Source organism: Herpailurus yagouaroundi, unplaced genomic scaffold (genome assembly GCF_014898765.1).
Source record: "Herpailurus yagouaroundi ecotype Mexico unplaced genomic scaffold, PumYag 165, whole genome shotgun sequence".
Lineage (NCBI taxonomy): Eukaryota > Metazoa > Chordata > Mammalia > Carnivora > Felidae > Herpailurus > Herpailurus yagouaroundi.
The window spans coordinates 16972280-16995311 of NW_024412406.1; the positions used below are offsets into that span (position 1 = coordinate 16972280).

The 23032-nt window shown below is 35.5% G+C and overlaps 1 protein-coding gene across 3 annotated transcripts in view; it reads left to right on the top strand.

Moving 5' to 3' along the window:
* ARFGEF1 (ARF guanine nucleotide exchange factor 1) overlaps positions 1-23032 on the top strand; it is a 151912-nt gene that overhangs the window by 103487 nt on the left and 25393 nt on the right. For all 3 annotated transcript variants that reach the window (XM_040487651.1, XM_040487650.1, XM_040487653.1), the window contains 12 exons: positions 357-528; positions 1452-1603; positions 5580-5708; positions 6800-6958; positions 7200-7350; positions 12667-12757; positions 17922-17962; positions 18053-18222; positions 18578-18729; positions 18868-19040; positions 19814-19974; positions 20882-21012. In XM_040487651.1, the coding sequence (XP_040343585.1) occupies positions 357-528; positions 1452-1603; positions 5580-5708; positions 6800-6958; positions 7200-7350; positions 12667-12757; positions 17922-17962; positions 18053-18222; positions 18578-18729; positions 18868-19040; positions 19814-19974; positions 20882-21012 (1682 nt within the window). The remainder of the gene's footprint in view (positions 1-356; positions 529-1451; positions 1604-5579; positions 5709-6799; positions 6959-7199; positions 7351-12666; positions 12758-17921; positions 17963-18052; positions 18223-18577; positions 18730-18867; positions 19041-19813; positions 19975-20881; positions 21013-23032) is intronic.

Sequence of the window (23032 nt, forward strand, 5' to 3'; positions counted from 1 at the left end):
TGAAGTCGGACGCTTAACCGACTGCGCCACCCAGGCGCCCCAGTCATGGTCCTTTTTTTAAAGACTCTAGCTAGAACTCTTAAACCTTGGGCAAAACCAAATAATTTCATTATTCGATTTCCCTGTTTATTGTTACAAATTATATATGTGCACATCAGAGCAAGGTTAATTAGCATATGCCAGGATAGGTCTTCTCTACATTACCTTCATTTTTGGTGACTTCCTTTTCTCATTTAAATATGTTTCACTGAATATTTGCCCTGTCCTGTCCTCAAAGTATTTATAAATTCTCTTCTAAAAGTATTCAAATTCTTAAAATAGGAGTTTTAGGAATTATAATGGTTTTTCATTTCTAGGTTAAAAATAAAATGACAAAGGAACAATACATTAAGATGAATAGAGGTATCAATGACAGTAAAGACCTTCCTGAAGAGTATCTGTCAGCCATCTATAATGAGATAGCTGGAAAAAAGATATCAATGAAAGAAACAAAAGAACTAACAATCCCTACAAAATCAAGTAAACAAAGTAAGTATCCAAATCAACTGAATTGTGATTGTTCAGAGGAAAAATGCGGTTTGCTAAAAGTTTTTTTTTTTTTTTACTTGGTTTAGAGTAAGTCAGATACTATAATGAAAAGTATTATACAGTTTGCTGATCTGATTTTATGTTTTTCCACATTCTGAATAAAGATAGCACTGACCAGTGATCAAAGAAAATGCTACATAATATTCATGATCTAGTGTGCATTTAATACATACTTGTCAATTAATGTGGTAGTAAATCTCAGCATGAATTAGGAGGTCAGTGAGACTGCTTAGGGAACCCCAACAGACAGACTTCAACTCTCAGTCTTTTCCTGCCTCCTCTACAAGCAACACAGTTCTGTCTTTTCATCTATTGTTACACATAAACAGAAACTGGAAGTAGGGGTGATTCAAGGAGATGCAGAAGGTTTAGGATTAAACTTCACATTATTTCCCTCTCTCCCGCCTCTGGCTGCCACCAGTCTGCTTTCTATTTCTATGGATTTACCTACTCTGGATATTTCATATAAATGGAATCACACCTTATGTGACCTTTTGTATCTGGTTTTTTAAGACTATATCTAATTAGTATTAATTGGTGACATTTATTATTTTATTAGTAAAATATCAAAGCATTTTTAAATGATTTATTTTTTATTTTTTTTTTAATTTTTTTTTTCAACGTTTATTTATTTTTGGGACAGAGAGAGACAGAGCATGAACGGGGGAGGGGCAGAGAGAGAGGGAGACACAGAATCGGAAACAGGCTCCAGGCTCTGAGCCATCAGCCCAGAGCCCGATGCGGGGCTCGAACTCCCGGACCGCGAGATCGTGACCTGGCTGAAGTCGGACGCTTAACCGACTGCGCCACCCAGGCGCCCCGATGATTTATTTTTTAAATGCTAATAGTGTTTGTTGTTTCAGATGTAGCCAGTGAAAAACAAAGAAGACTTCTGTATAACTTAGAAATGGAACAGATGGCCAAGACAGCAAAAGCACTCATGGAAGCCGTGAGCCACGTTCAGGCACCTTTTACAAGTGCAACACATTTGGAGCATGTGAGGCCTATGTTTAAGGTAAGAGTTCTAATAATTTTTTTTTTTTTAATGTGTATTTATTTTAAGAGACAAATGTGCGAGAGAGGCATAGAGAGAGGAGGAGAGTAGAATACCAAGCAGGCTCCTCACTGTCAGGGCAGAGCCTGATGTGGGGCTCAGTCTCACCAACCATGAGATCATGACCTGCCAAAATCAAGAATCAGATGCTTTGGGGCGCCTGGGTGGCGCAGTCGGTTAAGCGTCCGACTTCAGCCAGGTCACGATCTCGCGATCCGTGAGTTCGAGCCCCGCGTCGGGCTCTGGGCTGATGGCTCGGAGCCTGGAGCCTGTTTCCGATTCTGTGTCTCCCTCTCTCTCTGCCCCTCCCCCGTTCATGCTCTGTCTCTCTCTGTCCCAAAAATAAATAAACGTTGGGAAAAAAAAAAATTAAAAAAAAAAAAAAAAGAATCAGATGCTTAACTGACTAAGTCACCCAGGTGCCCCAAGAGTTACTAATAACTTTTGATTGCAGTATACATTTATGTACAGTTTTGTTCAGCATGTTTTTAAGTTATGGAAATATAGTGATCTCTAGCCCATTAGTGAGGACCTGGAAGCAAAAGCAATGTTATTTACGATACAGCAAATAAAAATTTTTTCTTAAAGAGAATGAGAAAAAGTGTACACTAATGGTAATTAATAAATGTTTGATCTTAAGAAATAAGAATAGAAAAGTTTCAGAGAATGATCATTAATCCTTGGCCTGGTTTTCGTTAAATAACATCTATTTAATTAAGCCTTTGGAGTTACCTAAAATTTCTTGAGCTTCTGGCCCAGGATCTCCTGTGTGGGTTCTGAGTACGCCTGGAGCGCAGAGAGTAGAGTGGAGAACAAAAACAAGCATTATTTACATTTATAGGTTGATCTAGTAAGAATGATACTACTGGTTCCTTACAATTTGATTGCCTATTCCTTCTTCATTTTCCTGTCCTATATTCCTACCCTTTCTCCAAATTGCAAAGTAAGCAGTGACTAAGGATTATAGGGAAGTAGAGAGTCTAGTCAAATTTGAAAAGGGAAAAGGGGTCAAGTACATTCCAGTTTGTGAGACAGTGTGGAAAGATTGCCTGTGGAAGCTGAAGATCATAATTTGAGTTCTTTTTCGGACATTAAGGACACGTATGCATGGGCAGTAAAAGAGGACTATAAGATTTCTATGCTTTCTTTTAGCTCAAGTTTTATCATTCTACTCTTACTTCAAGGTGTGTGGGATAACTTTATTTCTGAAACTTGATGAAGAATTAGAGGATGGGGTGCTAGGGAGGCAGTATTAAATAGTGGAGTATAAAAGATAAGTAGCCTTATCTTTGGAAATAATGTAGAAAATGATGTTAAAATATAAGAAACACTTTTTATGAAACAAGTTTTATACACCAGCTTCTCGTTTTGTTTTAAATAATCTTACACTCTTCTTTTTCTTCTCAGATGTGTTTGGTTGGGGGGCAGGTGGAGAATGAAAAGAGTAGGAACCAGCCATAGTTCTATCACTCAGAAAAAACTTCTGTTAATATGTTTATATACTACTTTCTTTGAACAGTTGTGATCATACTATGTGCAGAATTTTGTAGTCTGTTTCTCACATAGTATTTCCCCATATCATTAAAAATTCTTCATAAATAGCTTTTATTATCTGTGCTCTAGATTAGTTCTAGTTTATGCAAACATCTTCTAAGCTAGAATTAAGAATCTTTCCTTTCACCAACACTTCTACTGCCATTAACCTCTCCAGACATCCTCATTTCTTACCTTTAATATTGTAAAGTCCTAACTAGTATTCTTATGTCTATTTTTGTGCTCCTCTTATCCATTTACAGAGGCCAGACTGATCATTTTAAAATACAATATGAAATGTTGCCTTGTTAAGACCCTTCACTGACTTTGCATGACACATGATGAAATTAACACACCCACAACATCCTCTGGCTCCACCTGCCTTTCCAGCCTCATCGCTAGATTTCTTACGTCTTGCTGTGCTGCAGTCACACTAACATAACATCAATTTCTAGAATGTCCTAAATTACTTTGTATTCAGAACATTCTTACAAGCTGTGCCTTTTATGTAGAATGCTCTTTCCTTCTTTGCCCAAGTGGTTTCCACTTTAAATGTTACCTTCTCAGAGAGTTCTGCCCTGCTCTGCCCCTTCCAAATTTGGTCCTTTTAATAATGTGCTATACTTATCCTTTATTGTATTTTTAACAGTTGGTATTTATACATTGACTTATTTTAAAATTTAATATCTATCTCTTTACTAGACTTGAGGTAAGGGACTGTTCTGTTTACTTTTCCCAATATCTTGCACAATTCCTAGCTTGTAGTAAGTGCTCAATAAACAAGCATTGACTGGGTAGAGGAATGAATGAGAGGTTTCTAGGATGTGATATATTAAGGGATATAAATATTAAGTATCTTTTTACATACTGCCAAATTGTAGTCTACAAAGGATTACACAGTTATGAATGAATAATTGCAATGTCCCCTGGATATTATTTAGGGGTAGTTTGATAGGAGAAATCATTGTCTTTAATTCCTGGTGGAGTTAAACATATATTTCACTGGCTTTAGAATCATTTATACTTGTATAAAATATTACACAGGTTTCTGAATAGATGTGCTGTTTCTTTTCTTACAATATAATGTGTAATTTATTACTTCCATGTGGTACTTCATATTTTAAAAGTATTGCACCTCATGTGCTTCCTAAAGCATCTCTCTATAGTGGCAGTCCAGGTATTGAAGAGGATGATAGTGAGGTTCAGAGAGGCAAAGCTAGGACTAGAAATTAGGTACTACGGTTTATGTTCCTTTGTTTAGGGATTATATACTTCTAAACTTTCTGATGTTACAAACATAGCTTTGGGTAATCCTGTTTTCTTTAATAATCTTAAAAACTTTTTAGATCTTGGGGTGTCTGGGTGGCTCAGTCAGTTGAGCATCCGGCTCTTGATTTTGGTTCAGGTCATGGTCCCAGGGTCATGGGATTGAGCCCCCCATCATGCTCTGTGCTGAGTATAGAGCCTACTTGAGATTCTCTTTCTCTCTCCCTCAGCCCCTCTCCCCCACTCACATACTCTTTCTCTCACTCTCTCTAAATAAATATTTTTTTAGTTAAAAAAATTTTTTTAAACAAAAACTTCTTAGATCTTTTGAAAATTCCAGTTGTCATGTAAATCTTTTTCATCTCTATGGTTATATAGTTTTGCTTCATTAGAACTTATTAAAAGCAACAAATATTCACATTAGACATACATGTTTTGATATTAGAATTTTCAGTAGTCCAAAGGTAGTCCTTTTTATTTTACATTACAGTTTTACTAGGCATTGAGTGTTACTAGTAAAATTTAGTGTTTGTTGGTTTTCACAGTCTATAATGAAATATTTTATTGAACTATATTTTTAAAGTATTGCCCAACTAGGAACCAGAGATATCACTGATGTTTCAATGTAAAATATTTGACTACAAAAAAAGTAAGTCTAAATGATGTCCAGGGAGCAGGTTAAAAGAAAGAAGAGTAATGTACTTGTTGCAAGGAGAAAATGACTGAAAGGATCTGCTTAGAAATAAACAGTCTGTGAATTGCTGCAGGTGACAAAGCTTGTAGAGAGAGAGGTTCTGAAGGTAAAGTTAAAACTAATACCATTTCTGGATATTGGCAATTCCCATTGATGTGAAATATTTATAGATGCTGTGCTTAAAATATGTCTAAGGTCCTTCTACTGAATTTATAGTCCTGCTGTACCACTTATTGAGGCCCAGGCAACATTGCATAGTTTTTCCCCTTTGTCCAAGAAAGCTGTCCAAAAAATATGCCCAGGAACTCATTGTTTTTTTTTTTCCCCAGAACTTCATCAAATCATTTATTTTCTGAAGGTTTGAGAAATATTAATGTAGTCCTATCATAAAATTTAATTATCACTTGATGTTCATGATACGCCTTAAATTTTTAATTTTTCTAGTTGGCTTGGACACCTTTTCTGGCTGCGTTTAGTGTGGGTCTGCAAGATTGTGATGATACTGAAGTAGCCTCTCTTTGCCTGGAAGGTATAAGATGTGCAATCAGAATTGCATGCATTTTCAACATTCAGGTAACAAAGAATTTCGCCTTTGTAGCCAGTCTGGGAAACAAATTACTTATGTCATGACTATAGTTGCAATTATTTTTTTATGTCTGACTTACTAAAAAGTAATTTCGAGTTTATGATGGAATTTAAATGAATCGTAATGTTTAAGTTTACAAGAAGCTGTGACAGAAGGAGTAGTTCTATATTGATGTGTCTGGAATTCATCAAAATAACTTTGGTTTGCAATTTTTTTCTGTATACAATGTTAGCTATATACAAAGTTCCTAAGACTTTGAATTTCTATATGTTAATTTGAATATATTATTTAAATATGTTGCATGTTCATACTTATTGAATCATATTTTTTCATATTTTATGTTTTTATATATTTCATTTAAGCCTAAGAAAAGTGGTCTTAACAGGAACCAAGTATCTAGTACTTGTTTTTCATGAAGACAGGCCCCTCTAGTAATTTATTTTATTTATTTTTTTAATGTTTTTTCAACGTTTATTTATTTTTGGGACAGAGAGAGACAGAGCATGAACGGGGGAGGGGCAGAGAGAGAGAGTGAGACACAGAATCGGAAACAGGCTCCAGGCTCTGAGCCACCAGCCCAGAGCCCGATGCGGGGCTCGAACTCCCAGACCGCGAGATCGTGACCTGGCTGAAGTCGGACGCTTAACCGACTGCGCCACCCAGGCGCCCCCTGTAATTTACATACTTTGTCTGATAATAAATTGTAGCCAACGCTTGCTTTTTTTTTTTTAAACCCATTTCACATTTAATTATGAATGTTATGCCTTAAAAAGCACAGCCTAGCTGTAGAGAAAGAATGGGCAAATTTATAAACCTGGTTTCTGCTAGTCCACACAGTACTTAACACATAAGTACTCAATGAATATTTGTTTTACTGTATGAATTCATTTGTCATCACTAAAATCTCATCTTGATTTGACATGCCATCTCCATCTCTAATTGCCTTTAGATTTTAGAAATTCATCCTTTCTACTTCATTTATCATCTTAAAAAAAACAACACTGTAGTTTGAGGCATGTGATTTGTCAGTTAAAACTTACTAAATAACCATGTGAGTGTACTTTTTTCTTTTTTATAGCTGGAAAGAGATGCATATGTCCAAGCACTAGCAAGATTTACCTTACTTACAGTGAGTTCTGGTATTACTGAAATGAAACAGAAGAACATTGACACAATAAAAACACTTATCACAGTGGCTCATACAGATGGAAATTATTTAGGAAATTCATGGCATGAGGTATAAGCACTTTATTTTCAAGTTTGCAATTTGGTTTATAAAATAATTTAGTGTTAAATATTCTGGCAAGCTTAATTGTTTAGGGAACCATTAATTTAGTACATTCAGGATAAGTTTATTTAGCTTTTTATAATGATTTATAATATAGCCTATATTTAAATCCTGGCTGCATATATTTAAGTATTTTTGCAAACATTTTTAACATGGAATTTTAAAAAGTCTTTTTGTTGTTGTAATGAAGATTCTGAAGTGCATCAGTCAGTTGGAGCTTGCACAACTTATAGGAACTGGAGTGAAACCTCGATACATTTCTGGAACAGTACGGGGCAGAGAAGGATCTCTTACTGGAACAAAAGATCAGACTCCTGATGAATTTGTGGGTCTGGGGCTAGGTGAGATAATTTTTTAAACTATTTTTATGAAGTATCAAAAATTATTAACTTGTTCAATATAAGTAACTTTATTATAGCAGTGAAATGTAATTAGAGGGACATGGTGAAATGCCCTTTGGCTAACCTTTTGAGGAAAACCAAGAAAAGCATGTGGAGAACTAAGCCATTTTTGCCTGGTCTAGTTTGCAACATAAGTGACCAGACCCTTAGTCTTAATCTCAGAGTTCGGGGTAGTAAGAGAAAGGTGCAGTTTCAAATGACCTGTTTTTTAAGACTAAGCAGGTCACTTAAACGAGTGAAGGCTTGTATAAGATGATAAATACTTGAGGCAACTGAAGAAAGAAAGCATTCATATCATATTTTTTAAAGGCACTATGCAGACCTAACCAAACTCATACTGGTATGGAAACTTTCCCATGGTTCCTTGTGAGCTAGGTGTGGCCAAGAACTTGCAGATTTAACCCAACAGAACAAAGGAAAATATTAGTGAGAATGGCTACAGAAGAACCAATGACAGTATATATTTTAGTCATAAATGGAAAGAGTTCCACCAGGGAAGAAGCAACATTTAGACTGTCTTTGACTTTGAACACTATATTTTGGGGTGTGAATTCATTTGTATTTTTTCCTTACTGTGTGCAAGTTACTTTAACTCTCTGAGCTTCAGTTTCCACTTCTGGAAACTAATGGCAATATCTATTTACAGAGTTGTTAGGATTAAATAAGATTATGTATAAATGGACTTAGCACAGTGGCTGGTATATTAATGGTTTCTGGATTGTTCTTTATCCATTTTCCCCATCCTACTTCCATCTAAGAAATCTAGAGATCCAACTTAAAGAGAGCAGGAGAGAATACACCTGAGATCTAGGAATATTTACCTTTTAAGGTTTTGTACTGTAGCACTGTATATTTGGATGTTGTCTTTTTGACTTTTAATGAATTCTTGTTGCTCTCAGTAAAAATTCTTAAGAAATCCAAAAGAACTTCAGGTTTGAAAAAATGATCCATAGGGAAAGAAGAAACACCAGGACCATGTTGTGGCTTCAAGTTGGGCTGGGGACATTAGTTCCCAGCGATATTTCAACTGTGGCAGCCAGCAGTGCAGTTCTGCTACCCTAGTTGTATCTTAGATCCTGTGGTTCTGGGAGGTGAAGGTATAGATCTAATAACTTGGTGACCCAGCAGCAGGATTTAGAACTACCTGAGCACCTTCATGTAACCTCGAATCCTGAAATACAGATGAAGGCTGTTTACCAACAAGTGAAATGAATGTGGACCGATTGATTCAATAACTTTTGAATGGCTTTTATTTTTGATTGATTGATTGATTGATTGAAAAAGCCTTTGGAATGTAGGAAGGCTAAAATAATGACAGGTGCAAATTGCCAGGGCTTAATTGTGGCAAGTAACAACAGTAGGTTACATTAAAAATAAAACACCAGTGGAGTATTTTAACTTCTAAAAGTTTTAGTCAAACAAGATAAATAATGATACTTATTGATCATGTTTCCTAGTATACTTAAAAATGAATTAAAATTAATTTGATCACTGTTGTTCTGCTACTTAAGTTGTACAGGTATGAGATGACCTTCCTTTCACTTCAGGAAAAGGGAATTTACATAAAAATAAACATTCGGGGGGGCGCCTGGGTGGCGCAGTCGGTTAAGCGTCCGACTTCAGCCAGGTCGCGATCTCGCGGTCCGTGGGTTCGAGCCCCGCGTCAGGCTCTGGGCTGATGGCTCGGGAGCCTGGAGCCTGTTTCCGATTCTGTGTCTCCCTCTCTCTCTGCCCCTCCCCCGTTCATGCTCTGTCTCTCTCTGTCCCAAAAATAAATAAAAAACGTTGAAAAAAAAATTAAAAATAAATAAATAAATAAATAAAAATAAACATTCATTGGTTCTGGAAATGAAATAAAAATTTGGGCTTCCAAGCCATACTCTTCAAGCATCTAGCCATAGTCTTCCAGCTGTCTTTCATGGTTTATCTGTTTTTCTTCTTGGGCTGCTCCATTCTCCACTCATTCCTGATTGGTTAGCTCTCTCATTTTGGAGTCTGCATCCTAGAGGGATCCATTGTGTTGACTTGGCTTCTGTTGGGCAGAGTCCTCCCTTCAGGCCATCTCATTGGTTATCAACTAGCCCAATGTGGCAGATTTCCACCCCTGTCCATCTGTGCCCTGTCACTAACTCAGGCAAGAAATGTTTTCTCCAGCAGGACGCTGTAGTCAGAATTTAAGCTAGAAGAGGATGTAGTACAGACATTTGAGCAGGTTTTATCTATCGATCAATCAATGTATCTATATTTTTTTAAATAAATTAGTATCCTCTTTTATATTCCATGTAACCACATTAACTGGGCTGAGTATATGTTAATCTGATTTTCTAACTGATATGCTATAAGTCTGTACTTCATCCTCTTAGGAAACATGAAACTTAGTTACTAAGTTACTTAGTTACTAAGAGTATATAGCATATGGGGGCACCATATGCATCCAGTTAGCAACTCTTGATTTCGGCTCAGGTAAACGACGACCTCATGGTTTCGTGAGTTCAAGCTCCATGTTGGGCTCTCTGCACTCACTGCGGGGAACCTGCTTGGGATTCTCTCCCTCTTTCTCTGCCCCTCGCTGCTCACACTCTCTCTGTCTCTCCCTAGATAGATAGATAGGTAGATAGATAGATAGATAATTGTGTATATAATAAAGAATACATAGCATATGATTATTAGAATTATATGCATACTGTTCTTTTAAGGTGTATATCAAAGTTTAAAAATTCACTGGGGGGGGCACCTGGGTGGCTCAGTTGATAAACTGTCCAACTTCAGCTCAGGTTATGATCTCATGGTTCATGAGTTTGAGCCCTGCGTGGGGCTGTACGCGGACAGCTCAGAGCGTGGAGCCTGCTTTGGATTCTGTATCTCCCTCTCTCTCTCTACCCCTCCCCCCACTCACACTTTGTCTCTCTCTCTCTCTCAAATAAACATTAAAAAAAAAGTTTTTTTTTAATTCATTGTCTTGGTCTTATAAATCTTATGTAAATATTCACAACACCTACCTCTTTGTTCTTAGTTAATCTGAATATTTGTGCTTTTGAGCAATTTGGTAAAGCTGAAACTATTAGCCTGTTATGTTACGGTGTCATACAGATCTTTGATTTCATGTGTTTCTGAAATAGGTTCTTTGGATTGCTAAACATTTTATATATTTTTTTACTCCTCTAAATATGTTTATTATTAATGATTACAGTTTACTATGTAATAATAAAAGCTCTTCAATATAAAAATAAAAGCTTTCCAGAAAGGACATGAAAGCTATGTGGTGATTGGCATTATTTTTTCCCATAGATTTTTCTTTGTTGAATTCCTGTAACGTGATCGCGTGCTTCCAGTGTTGCTTGACACTGTTTCCCTAATCACCCCAATTCTCTGTCACTTATTTCAGGCTTTCATCCTTGTTCATTTGTATTGTAGAAATAGACTTAGTCTTTCTAGCTCCATTATCTTTTCCTGTTTCACTGTGTTCTACAGATACTACCAGAATTATTTTTTTAGAAAATAGATTTGATCATGTGAGTCTTCTGAAAGGTCTGTTCCTTATTTTCAATGGCAGTACATTAAACATGGCAGTCAAGTGTTCTTCACATTCTAATTTTAGTTTATCTTTCTCCCCCTCTTTCTTGTCCTCTGCCAGATCCTCAACTTACGCAAGTGTGTTAAAACATGGTATTTACTTGCATCCTTCCAGAGTATATGCTGCTCCTTGTACCTAAATTACTTTTCCTTCTGCCTCCTTTCCTATGTGATCATCTTTCTAGGTGCAACTTGATTTAATAGATCATCATTTGTGAAGCCTTTCTATGAGCTAACATCCCTGTTCTCCCTTCTTCTATTAAAATTAGTTCTATTTAGTAAAATTTGTATTATATGTCATTAGTTTATCTCAGCTATGAAGTAATTATTACATTTTACTAAAGTTGGTTATAAGTCTGTCTTTCCTGGTAAATTATAAAATAAATTCTGTGAGGACAAGGATCACGTCTTTTTCATTGTTCATTTCCTGAAAGAAAATTTGAGTTTGGTGGCTTTAAATAATATCATCTATTATGGTTGTATTCATAAAGGCATTTAAGTGTGTGGTCATTTGAGTCAACAAATATTTAACATCTGCTTTGGACTTAATATTGAGGAAGGTAGAGAAATAACAACAACAAAAAAATGTGTAACTTGGTTTCTTGCCTTAGGTAACTTCCTATTGTGCTGAGAAGGCAACATTAACACATGTATAGTAATTTATTTGAAACTTAATGGAAAAAATTCCTGATTTGACTATTATTTATTTAAGTAAATGCTTAGTTCAGAGGAACAATGGGATGGAATCCTTCCTGAAAACTCAAGTTGGGTTTTAGTAGATAAGTTTTAGATAGTCAAGGGATGGCCTGAACAGAGACATATAATGGCTAGAATGTTGAAGGGCAGTGCCTTAAGTGTTAGGCTTAAAAAATTTATGCTTTATCCTGCAAGTAATAGTAAGCAAAATGAATGTAATGATTTAGAAAAGTTAACCTGACAGGAGACTGAGAGAGAGGTTGAAGAGGGGAAAAATTCGCAGCAGGGAAAGCAGTCAGTAAACGTGTCTATAATCTGGGCCTGAAATTATAAGGGCCTAAACTGAGTAGGAATGAAAATGAAGAAATGATACCAAAAACAGGTCAAAAGAAAGATTTAGTAACTGGTGGAGGAAGGGAAAGGTATCCAAGGTGATGGAGAGGTTAAGAGTTTGGAAGTTGGGGAAATTGTTCTGCTGTCCAACATGTGGGACCAGTTTTTGAGGGAAAGAAAAATAATTCTTTGGAATAAGGGGATGTTAGAAAATACAGGTATAATTTCCAATAAGCATCTGTAAATAGAGGACTGGAGATTAAATGACAGGGAGATCCAATCATATGGCATTGGGAATCAACCTAAGAAGATCACATTGGGAGTGCAGTTAGTGTTATTTCTTCAACATTAAGGGAAATTGTGCCTAGTGTGATTAATTTTGTGATCTAAATTCTCAGTGCTCTTAATTTGTTGATCTTTGCAAGCACAATTTGTCTTTATAACCATCCATGTCTGTATGCCACTTAGTATAGCTAATTAAGCACATTTGGCTTTGATATAGGTCCCTGAGGCCAAATAGGTCACTATTCACCAAAAGCTTTATTTCTCTCATTAGGAAAATAACTGATTTCAGAAATATGTTTTAGAATTGTAGGTGTATTCTTCCACTGAATTATTTTCAAACTGAAATGACTCTCTTTTTATGTGTGGTAGTTGGAGGAAATGTGGACTGGAAGCAGATAGCAAGTATTCAGGAATCCATTGGAGAAACCAGTTCTCAAAGTGTCGTTGTTGCTGTAGATAGGTAAGGTATTTATTTTATTCCCTTTTTGAATGAATACAATTATTATTCTGTAGCATTTAGATATATTTTGCTCAGTAGTAGTAGTAAAAAAAAAAAAAACAACACTATGGCCAGAATAACTTTCCTGAAGCAATTAAGACTGTATTGTGATATATTGCAATTTACATGATGAAATACCTATAATTTTTCTCTATAGATCATGGAATATAGGAAGGAGATAAACAATATGAAAATTGAACTGAAAATAGATATTAGTGGGCATTAGGGAAATGTTAATCTTGATGAAAAAGAACACATTTTATGTCTTTTATAGAAAACTAATTGCTCTTACTATCCCTGTGTGAAAATGGAATGTAAAGTGTCTTCAAGTCCTATTTGATATGACTGCATTATGAATAAATGAAGGATTTGGTGGCAATTCTCATTGCAGACTTCTTTGGAAAGGACTTTGGAATTTGTATATTGTATACACTATCAAGTATTCCTCGTATTTAGTTTGTTTTCTAACAGTAAACCCATACTAAATGTTCTTTTGAAGGTTAGGTTTTTCTAGGTGAGTGCCCAAATACTTGAAACTTAACATTTTACATCACTGATACTTAAATTTTTTTTATTGCTTCTGATGAAACTTTAAAAAAATATAACATGTATTTTTTTTTCTCGGTGCTTGGAAACTTACACTAATCCATTATTTACTTCAGATAAAACATTTTGCTCTAAGTACATACTGAACTAGGGTGTTCAGTGGCTACTGACCTTGGAAAACATTCCAAATATTCCTTGCAACTTTTTCCTTGAAAAAGAACTCTGTAATGTCTGTTTGCTGACCTTTTTTTTTTTTTAGGGGAAGGAGGTCATTTACCTTTACCTTGTGAAGGCTGAAGAAAGATTGTGTATCATCTGACATGTACTGTGTAACTTGAAGGCGTAACAACATGCTTGGCACTTTGCAAAGTGCTTTACATGTATTATTTCATTTAATCCTTCCAGTAACCTCATGAGATGAGTAGTAGTAGTAGTAGTGTGGTTAATTTGCAAATGAGGAAACGGAGACAGAGGGGGATCAAATAACTTGCTCATCCCCACAGTTAATCTTGTCTTGATTATTATTGTGATAACCGTTTCATCCACAGAGAATTTGAGGAGTGGTGCGAGGACATATGTTCAGGCAGCATATCTCTTGAGTGTACACTCTTATCCTCTCCACCTCTCTGCCTGCATGTACAACTGTAGAACAGTGTAATGTCTCCCCTTCTGCCATCACGGTAGCTTTTTTCCAAATTATTTTCTGGACTTGCAAAAAATCCTCTTCACTATCATTATGAGAATCTCTTCAGGCAAGAGTCAACATTTTACCTATTTGTTTCCATAGTATATTTTATATGACCATACCAAGTTCTAATTTACCTATACATCCTCTGTTTGTTGCAGGGAGACATGTCTCTCATTTGAACAAATGATATGCCTCTCCATTTTAAGAATTTATATTTTAGAGGATTCTTAACACAAATTCTATTAGTACTTTGTTGTCTCAAATTCATCATCGCCAGATAACTTCTATGACCATAAATCCAGTGTCCAACTTTATACAAAACCTCAATATTGAAATTTTAGCTCATAGAGAAAGCATTAAAAGTGACATCTTTGATTTTATTATAAGATTATATTCTTATTTGGTGCCTTTCACTTTCTCATTAAATTTCTTCTGTTTCTGAATATATGAGTTTATTTTCACATGTAATATCCTGACTAATTCATAAGCCAAGTCATTTAGATAACCTAGATATTCAAGACAGTGATGCAAATATTGTCAGGCATCACCCTGGAAAGTTCTGTACTTGTCCTGCAAAAAGTAATTTTCTTGTCCTTAGGCCTGTTGTTATGAATAATCTGTTATGACAAGTAAAGAAGTAAACATGAATAATCAAAGTAGCTCTTTTTTGCTTAATTATGTATAGCTTCTGTTTCTTAACAGAAAACGTATATGATTCTATTAAAAGCTGTAAGATGGGTATCTGAATTCCACAAAGCTTCAGAATAACATTCCTTCCAAGGTCTCTAATTTTTTCATGTGGAAGAGACAAAGGACACCCTTTGGAGGACCCACATGCCCTGGGGCATGCGTGTTCCCCTAATGTAAAAGGAACCAGGGGCGTATAGGCAAATACTCTTGCTGTGGTAAGCAAGAAGCGGGATCAAAGCTGCAGAGTCTGTCACACTAAAACACTGACTTCCAAACTACCTCTTGGAATGCATTTTTGCCTTTTGGAGCGTCACAATGGAGACTGATTAATTTATTATTTAAAATGAAAGTTGTCCCATTCAACCTCAGACATCTCCATTAAAAATCTGTGATTTGTGTTTGTTAGCTCTTTGTAACTTGGGCTTTGAATATGATGGAACAAATAATATATGTAAAATTGTTTCATTCTATTAAAATTTCTCCTACATAAAAAATTAAAAGTGAAAGTTTTAAGATGGTAAAATTTTCTCCACTTTTGTTTTAGGAATCCCAAACCATTAGAATTTAGGAGAATATGGGCTGTTTAATCTATAGTACCTGATCCTTAGGATTTGCTAGGGTAGAATTTGTTAGACATTGCTAAACTAGACCAGGTTAGTGAGTATTACTAACCTGTGCAGGAATAGGTTTTGTCCAGGAATGATTTACTGCTAAAAGTGAAAAAACAGTACCATAGTTTTTGTTTTTATTAACTTTAAGCACACCAAATCTAGCTTTATACTGGCCCATCTCATACTTTGGAACATTCTGTCACCTATCAGAAAATACATGTAGCTCATCCCCAACTGTATTTGCTCACAAGCGTCTTCCAGTTAGGTCTAAGAAATGTTACCTCTGATATTTTCACTGTGAAAACTTTTTACATAATACAGTAATTTAGTCTGCCTCTTTAGTGCATACAGTTTAACATGTATGTGATTCAGAATCTGCAGGTTTTGTCCCCCCGCCCCCCCTTTTTTTTGTGTTGCCACAGTGCTTTCATTTTGTGGATGAAGCAGTAATCTATTCTATTTTCCTGCTAGTACTTTTCAGAGCATGTCTTTTAATATTAACACACAAGGTTCTCATGCGTCTGTCCTTGCTTTTCATACAGGGAATGTAGAGTCCATTTCCTAGACTGATTTTGTGAAACATAGCTCTGTTCTCCTGCCTTAGTTTATGAAGGCTTAACTTTAAATGCCTCCACAGACTTCTGTGCTCTACCGTATGGCTTATCTGTAGTGGAGCATTACTAGACATAGAGTGACCCCTCAGAGGCTACCAAAGTGAGTAGGAATTTGAATGCCCTTTTTCAGGATGCATGCTCCCCCTAACTTCTCCTGTCACCCTGAGTCTATAGAACCTGTCTGATTGCTACTGGTATTTCCCTGTTCTTGTTCACCATTATTTCAGGGCCTTCAGAGAATTTGTTGCTTCTTTCCCCTGTAGTTGCATATAATCTCCCTCTCTGCTTCTGTTCTTTATCCCTTTTACTCTTTGCCATATGCTTCCTTCTCAGTTAAATAAATTTTTTTTCTTTTCTTCCTTTTCCTGTTGTTTCTCCTATATACTATCTAATTTTTATATGTCTCCGTTTGTGGTATTTTTTTTTAATAGCCACTGCCTATGAGAATACAGTAGTTTGAGAAATCAGCTAATGACATTTATAATGTGCACTCTAGCAGTTTTCGTTTTTGTTCATGTGAGAACTTTGTAGGCTTTGTATATTTTTAGTTTCGGAATTCAGTCTATCCACTGGATTAAATGGGGACTTACTATTCTATTTTTTCCCCCAGATTGTGTTCTCAGCCAGATCTTTGAAGTATTGTTTTGTTCTGACAAGAGCAGTAGAGGAAGTTTTAAAATATCCCTTTAGCAGATCAGTTTCTGAGTTATCATCTTGTCAGTTTTTAGGCTGTTTTTCCTGTCGTGTTTTTGTTACTCATTGCCAGAACACGTGGAAAGACATTCAAGGGCACTAAGGTTAAAAAACCATTATATATTCAGAACATGGATATAGTGGACATAATAGGAAAAAAACAATATATTTTAAATGTTCATGTTTTGCTCAGGTTAAGTGTGAGGTAATACAGCAAAGTAGTTAAGAGAGTGGATTCTGGAGTGTGCCCGTCTCGGTTTGAATCTTGGCTGTAGCACTTACAAGTTCTGTGACGTTGAGGAAGTTATTAAAATACCTTTATGTGTCAGTTTCTATGTTGATAAAATTGAAAGTCTACAAATACCCACTTCATAGAGTATTTGTGATTATTAAGTGGGTAGATACATATAAAACACTTAGAATAGTACCCACCTTGTAATTGTTGGTAGCCATTACTGTCACTATGATTACTTTTATTTCTAAGTTTAATATTTGACCTGCTCCCGCCTTTAAGGTTTCCATTTTGTCATGCAAAGCCTATGGTACACAATTTAAATTGAATATCAGTTCATCCTGGAAGTCACATCGAACCCTCGGTTACAAACCCAGAGGATGGGTAAAAATGCAGACTTTTAAAAGAGGGCTAATATAGTAGATTTATGCTGAAATCTTCTATGAAACTTTGAAACAAAAATTGCTGAGTGAAGAAAGCTGGGCAAAGCTGGACAGCATATCTTAACTCTAAATATTTGAATTTTCTAAGAAAAGTTATTTAGCCACTTCTTGGTTAAACGATTGGAGACTATTTTACAAGCTTCTCTTAAATTGCTTGTAATTTAACATAAATGAGTTTTCTAACCAAACATATGATACTTGTAAAAAAGTCGAAATTTCCATTTTAAGAATGTGTTTAATGCTAGTAGATAATCAGGAAAAATGAAAAACCTTCTGTTTTGTAGTGTGCCAATGTTTAATTCGTTTTACAAATTGGTATTTTTTTATTCTTAGAGTTTCATGAGATACCCATCTAGTGTTTGTAAATTTACTAGTAAAATTACAACGATATATTCTTACTCATATTACTGAATACGAAGGAGGGACGGAGGAACATCCAAACTATACTTGTTATTAAACTATATGATAAAATATTCATTTGACTACCTGATGTTTTTGTTCCCTTAAAACAGATTTAAAGTAGCTAATACCTCAGGCTACTTACTTCTGAATTGATGTAGCAGAAGTCGGACTTTATAAATTTTTGAATTATGGTTTTCTTTCTTTAGAATATTTACAGGGTCAACAAGGCTAGATGGAAATGCTATTGGTAAGTATATACATTTATTTCACTTACAAATTGGTTTTTTGGCTAAAAAAACTTGAAAGCTGAAAAAATGTATATCTGTTTATATTATAGTGGATTTTGTCCGTTGGCTCTGTGCTGTGTCTATGGATGAATTACTTTCCACTACACACCCAAGAATGTTTAGTCTACAAAAAATAGTAGAAATATCATACTACAACATGGGAAGAATAAGACTGCAGTGGTCTCGAATTTGGGAAGTTATTGGTGATCATTTTAATAAGGTATTTGAATAATTAGAAGATACGCTTACGTTTGTAATATTTTTCGTGTTTTGAAATTCCTTATAATGTAATTGAGGCTTTTTCCTATTCTAGCTTTTCTAAATTACATTTTTGTAATTGAAAATAGAAAACCGTTTGAATCCTGTTTTTCTTTTTAGAAGTGATTACCTTAAGTTTTAAGAATTTAGTTAAAGTGTATTTTTCTTGTTGAGAAATATTATCAGTACACCTAGTGTCTTTGTGGAGAATCTTAGGATTTACCTGTCTATGAGTTCTATACTTTTCCTAAAAGAAAAATGAAGAGATGGATTTTCACTGCTGACATTAGCACCCTATATTTCTGTTGCCATTACAGGTTGGCTGTAATCCTAATGAAGATGTAGCTATTTTTGCAGTAGACTCCTTGAGGCAATTGTCAATGAAGTTCTTAGAGAAAGGGGAGCTTGCTAATTTCAGATTCCAGAAGGATTTCTTAAGACCTTTTGAACATATAATGAAACGAAACAGGTATTACATTTGTTGAATTGCTTAATATCGTAAAAATACTTCATTATTTTCCACAGAAGGGGGAGAAACAGAAGAAAGGAAAAAAAACTGATGGGTTTTATCTGTGTGTATATCCACGCAATTATATTAATATTTTAGGTCCCCAACAATTCGAGATATGGTTGTACGTTGTATAGCACAGATGGTTAATTCTCAAGCTGCTAACATTCGGTCCGGATGGAAGAACATTTTCTCTGTGTTTCATCTAGCTGCGTCTGATCAAGATGAAAGCATAGTGGAACTTGCATTCCAAACAACAGGGCACATTGTCAGTGAGTATTCTTCTGGCTGTGTTCAAGTTAAAAACAAAACAAAACAAAAAAATGTGTTCCAGAGATAATACAAGTGTAAGATTATGGACCTGTTATGGCTTTAAGTTTACTAAGTTTTGCCTGTAGAAACAGAGTAAATAATGACTGTAATACTGTTATTACATTATTATAGTTAACATTTATTGAACGTTTACTGTATGGCAAACACAATACATACTCTGAATGTGTTTCCTTCAGTCTTCACAACAGCTCTATGAGATAAGTATTTTCATTATCCCCTTTTTAATAGATCAGGAAACTCGGGCCCAGTGAGGTTAGGGTGAATGATGGAGTTGGGATTCAAAGCCAGGGAAAGGTTTTTGACCACTATGTTACACAGCCTCCTTTGACTGTAAAGGAGAATGAAATACTTAGGATGTAAGTTAAGGCTGATTGAAAGATAATGATGACCATTATCATTTTTTATAGATTAAGAAACTGAAATACAGATGGGTTAAATGTAATTCAAGATCTGCTGATTCAGTACCTACTGTGTACTGTCACTGCATTAGGTGCTGGGTTTATAGTGTAAACAGAACACAGACCTGTGTCCCTGTCCCCTACTACTCAAAGCAGTCAAGTAAGCGGTGATGACAGACATGACGCCATGTCTGTTAGACATCGAAACCCTTAACCGTTAAGTATGCTCTTACATCTAGGGGTTGATGTTTTTTGTTGCAGGTAAGAATAATTGAAAAATTATAATTATCTTGATATATTTTCCACCCTTTTAGCTCTTGTGTTTGAAAAACACTTTCCAGCGACCATTGATTCTTTCCAGGATGCAGTGAAGTGTTTGTCTGAATTTGCGTGCAATGCAGCTTTCCCAGACACAAGTATGGAAGCAATTCGACTTATTCGCCATTGTGCAAAATATGTGTCTGATAGACCTCAGGTATAGCGTCATTTAGTAAACAAAATTATGCTGAGTATTTATTTCCAGTCTGAGATAGAAGTTTATTTGGGAATCCAGGGTATATGAAGCATTTATTTTTCAGTAAACCCCAAAATTATCTAAGCTTGATTCTGACTGAAGTGTTTAGAAATGACAGCTATTATTTTTTAAAGGTGTCAGGTGTTTTTCTGAGTATTTCACATGTATTAACTTGTTTAGTCTTCTACACTTTATGGGATAGGTAGTGTTTATAGCCCCATACAGATAAGGCATCTGAGGCACAGAGAAGTTAAAAAAATGTCTCCATGGTTGCAGGGCTAGTAAAGGAGACCTAGGGTTTGAACCAAGCCTATGTTTTTAGCCATTTCTGTATACTGTTCCCTACATGTTGTGCTGTGCAGTACTGAGGTTGACTGTCTGGGTGATTGTAGGCTTAAACAGTGAAGTAAAAGGTCAAATTGGCTGCCAGCCTTATCTTGCGTATCTGAATCTGTCTCTGTAACTGTCATCAAGAAAAGTGGTGCATTACAGAAAGATTTTACTGCACACCAACTTGGACCTATGGGGTGCTTAGTACTTTTTACATACATCAACTCATTTGACCTTCACACTTCCCAGGGGTGGTTAGTGTGGCTGCATGGTGTCATAACCATGAAATGATAAAAATGGAAACCTGATGTAACCTGGCGTAAAAAGCAGAAAAGCTGGTGTCAGAGTTGAAGCTGAAACCAACTTTTGGATTCTAGTCCAGTGCTCTTTTTAAGCAGTTGTAATCTCCATCTTTTTATAAATTGTTATTTATCAGAGTGCTGACTTTGAATTTGTAAAACATTTAAAAAATTTGTTTGGTGAAATATTGTACAGGTGTTATATTTTGCCTTAAGTATATCTACCTTTCTTCTTGAAGGCTTTCAAGGAATACACAAGCGATGATATGAATGTGGCGCCTGAAGACAGGGTGTGGGTGAGAGGATGGTTCCCAATTCTCTTTGAGTTATCCTGTATCATCAACAGATGCAAATTAGATGTAAGAACCAGGTAACAATCAGTGTTTGTAACTACAATTTTGAAAGGCTCATTTTGACTTAAATTAACTTTTCTCATGTGAACACAAGTTCGATAGTTAAAGGCCCTAAGTCCGTCGTAAATCAGGTGTTTTATCGCTATAGCAATTATTAGACAGATTTTAAAATATGTTAAATGGAGCAACAGTAAAAATGGAAATACATTACTTTTCCTTAACATTTTCTTATAGCATCCTACTTTGAGTTTTAGCTTCTGTGTTCATTTGTTCACACATTCTATCTTTTCATATGTTTGTTTCCAATTAGAAATTGAAGTTAGTGGCAAAATTTATTTTATTTCCTGATGAATGCTAGAAGAATCTCCAAATGCACATGCTTGGTGGATTTTAGATAAAGAACCATTTCTCTTTGAAGACTGGTCAGTAACAGTTTTGAATAATGTAGGTCTATTAAAAAGAAGTGAGATCTTTCAAAAATACATTCTCATTAAAAGATCTCTATGAATGTATAGTCCATTTGCAAAGAAACGATAATGGATGTAATGTTAACTGGATAAGCATTCAGTATGTACTTCTCATGTTACAGCTTCTGTCAATCCCATAGTAAAATTTTTATCATAACTACCTTTTTGACTGCCAAATTGAAATTGCCAGTTTGTATATCCTGTTATCTGTCAACAAGTGCTTGAGGCATCATGAGTTCAGTTTTGTGTTTAAATAAATTCCTTCTTTTATGTATCCCATCTTCTTTTTAGGGAGAATCATTAGTCATTTCGGCAATTAACTTCATTGGATTTTTAAACTATACCGGTAGTACATACAAACTTATAACATATCAATGATAGAACTATAATGAAGGAATGAATTTCTCCTTCCTCACTTTATGCTAAAACCAGCCTCATCCCCATCCAAGGTTAAGTGTGATACATATCCTAAGAAACTTCATTTTTATTTGTTATAAAAAGAGGTTTTTATAAAATTAGGTTAAGTAATCCAAAATAAGACTCAAACCTTGGGAATTTGTCAGAGAATTTAGTAATCATAAGAACTTATACAGCATTTTATTTTGCATTTAGACATTGAGGATTATTTGGCAGTGGACCTGTTAGGAGCTTGATAAACTTCAAGATAACCCCTGATTCATATTAATCTAAATTATTAAGATTTACAGTTTTCTGTTGTCCAGCCACCTCAGTGGAGCAACCAACATATCATGATGGACAAGTCTTATAAACTCAGTACCCCCTCACTGCCCTTGTTTGTTTGTAGAAATTTATTTGACAAAGGACCTACCTGCTTTCTTAGCTTTTGAGCCTGTCCTTGTCTGGGATCATCCTGCTTTCCTTCTTGCCATATCCCATGTTCAGATAATGGATGAGTTTTAGTTGTTAAAGAGAAGAGAAAATATATATTCTAGCTAGTAAAGGAGAGGAAAAATATGAGTAAACTTTGTTCAGTAATGGCTTTTTCTTATTTCATTCCAGGATTTGTAAGGGCTGATACGTAGACTACATTTAAAAATGTAGTACCATGGAGGAACGTGGGTGGCTCAGTCAATTAAAGGCCCAACTCTTGATTTTGGCTCAGGTCATGATCTCATGGTTGTGAAATCAAACACCACGTCAGCTCCACACTGAGAGTGGAGCCTGCTAAAGATTCTTTGTCTCTCCCTCTGCCCCTCTTCCCCACTCACGCACACTCTCTCTCTCACTAAAATGTAATGCCATGATTTGTGTAACAGATTAATTACACAGTACTTTCACATATGTTTTTATTTGATTGCCTCAAAATTCTATGGATTTAGGATTGGTTCATTAACCTAGGGTCTCAAACACTATTTTTCCCTATATCAGCAACTTAAGTATTGCTTTCAAAAAGACTTCTTGAACAGTGAAAATCCTTGGAAGCCTCTGTGGATTTGTGTTTGCTTTCGGGGCCTGGAAGAAACAGGATTCCTCTTACCCTAGCTGTGGGAGTTGGCATCCAGTTGCTTAGAGTGGGAAGAAATGGATTTCAAGCTCAGGAGATGGAGGA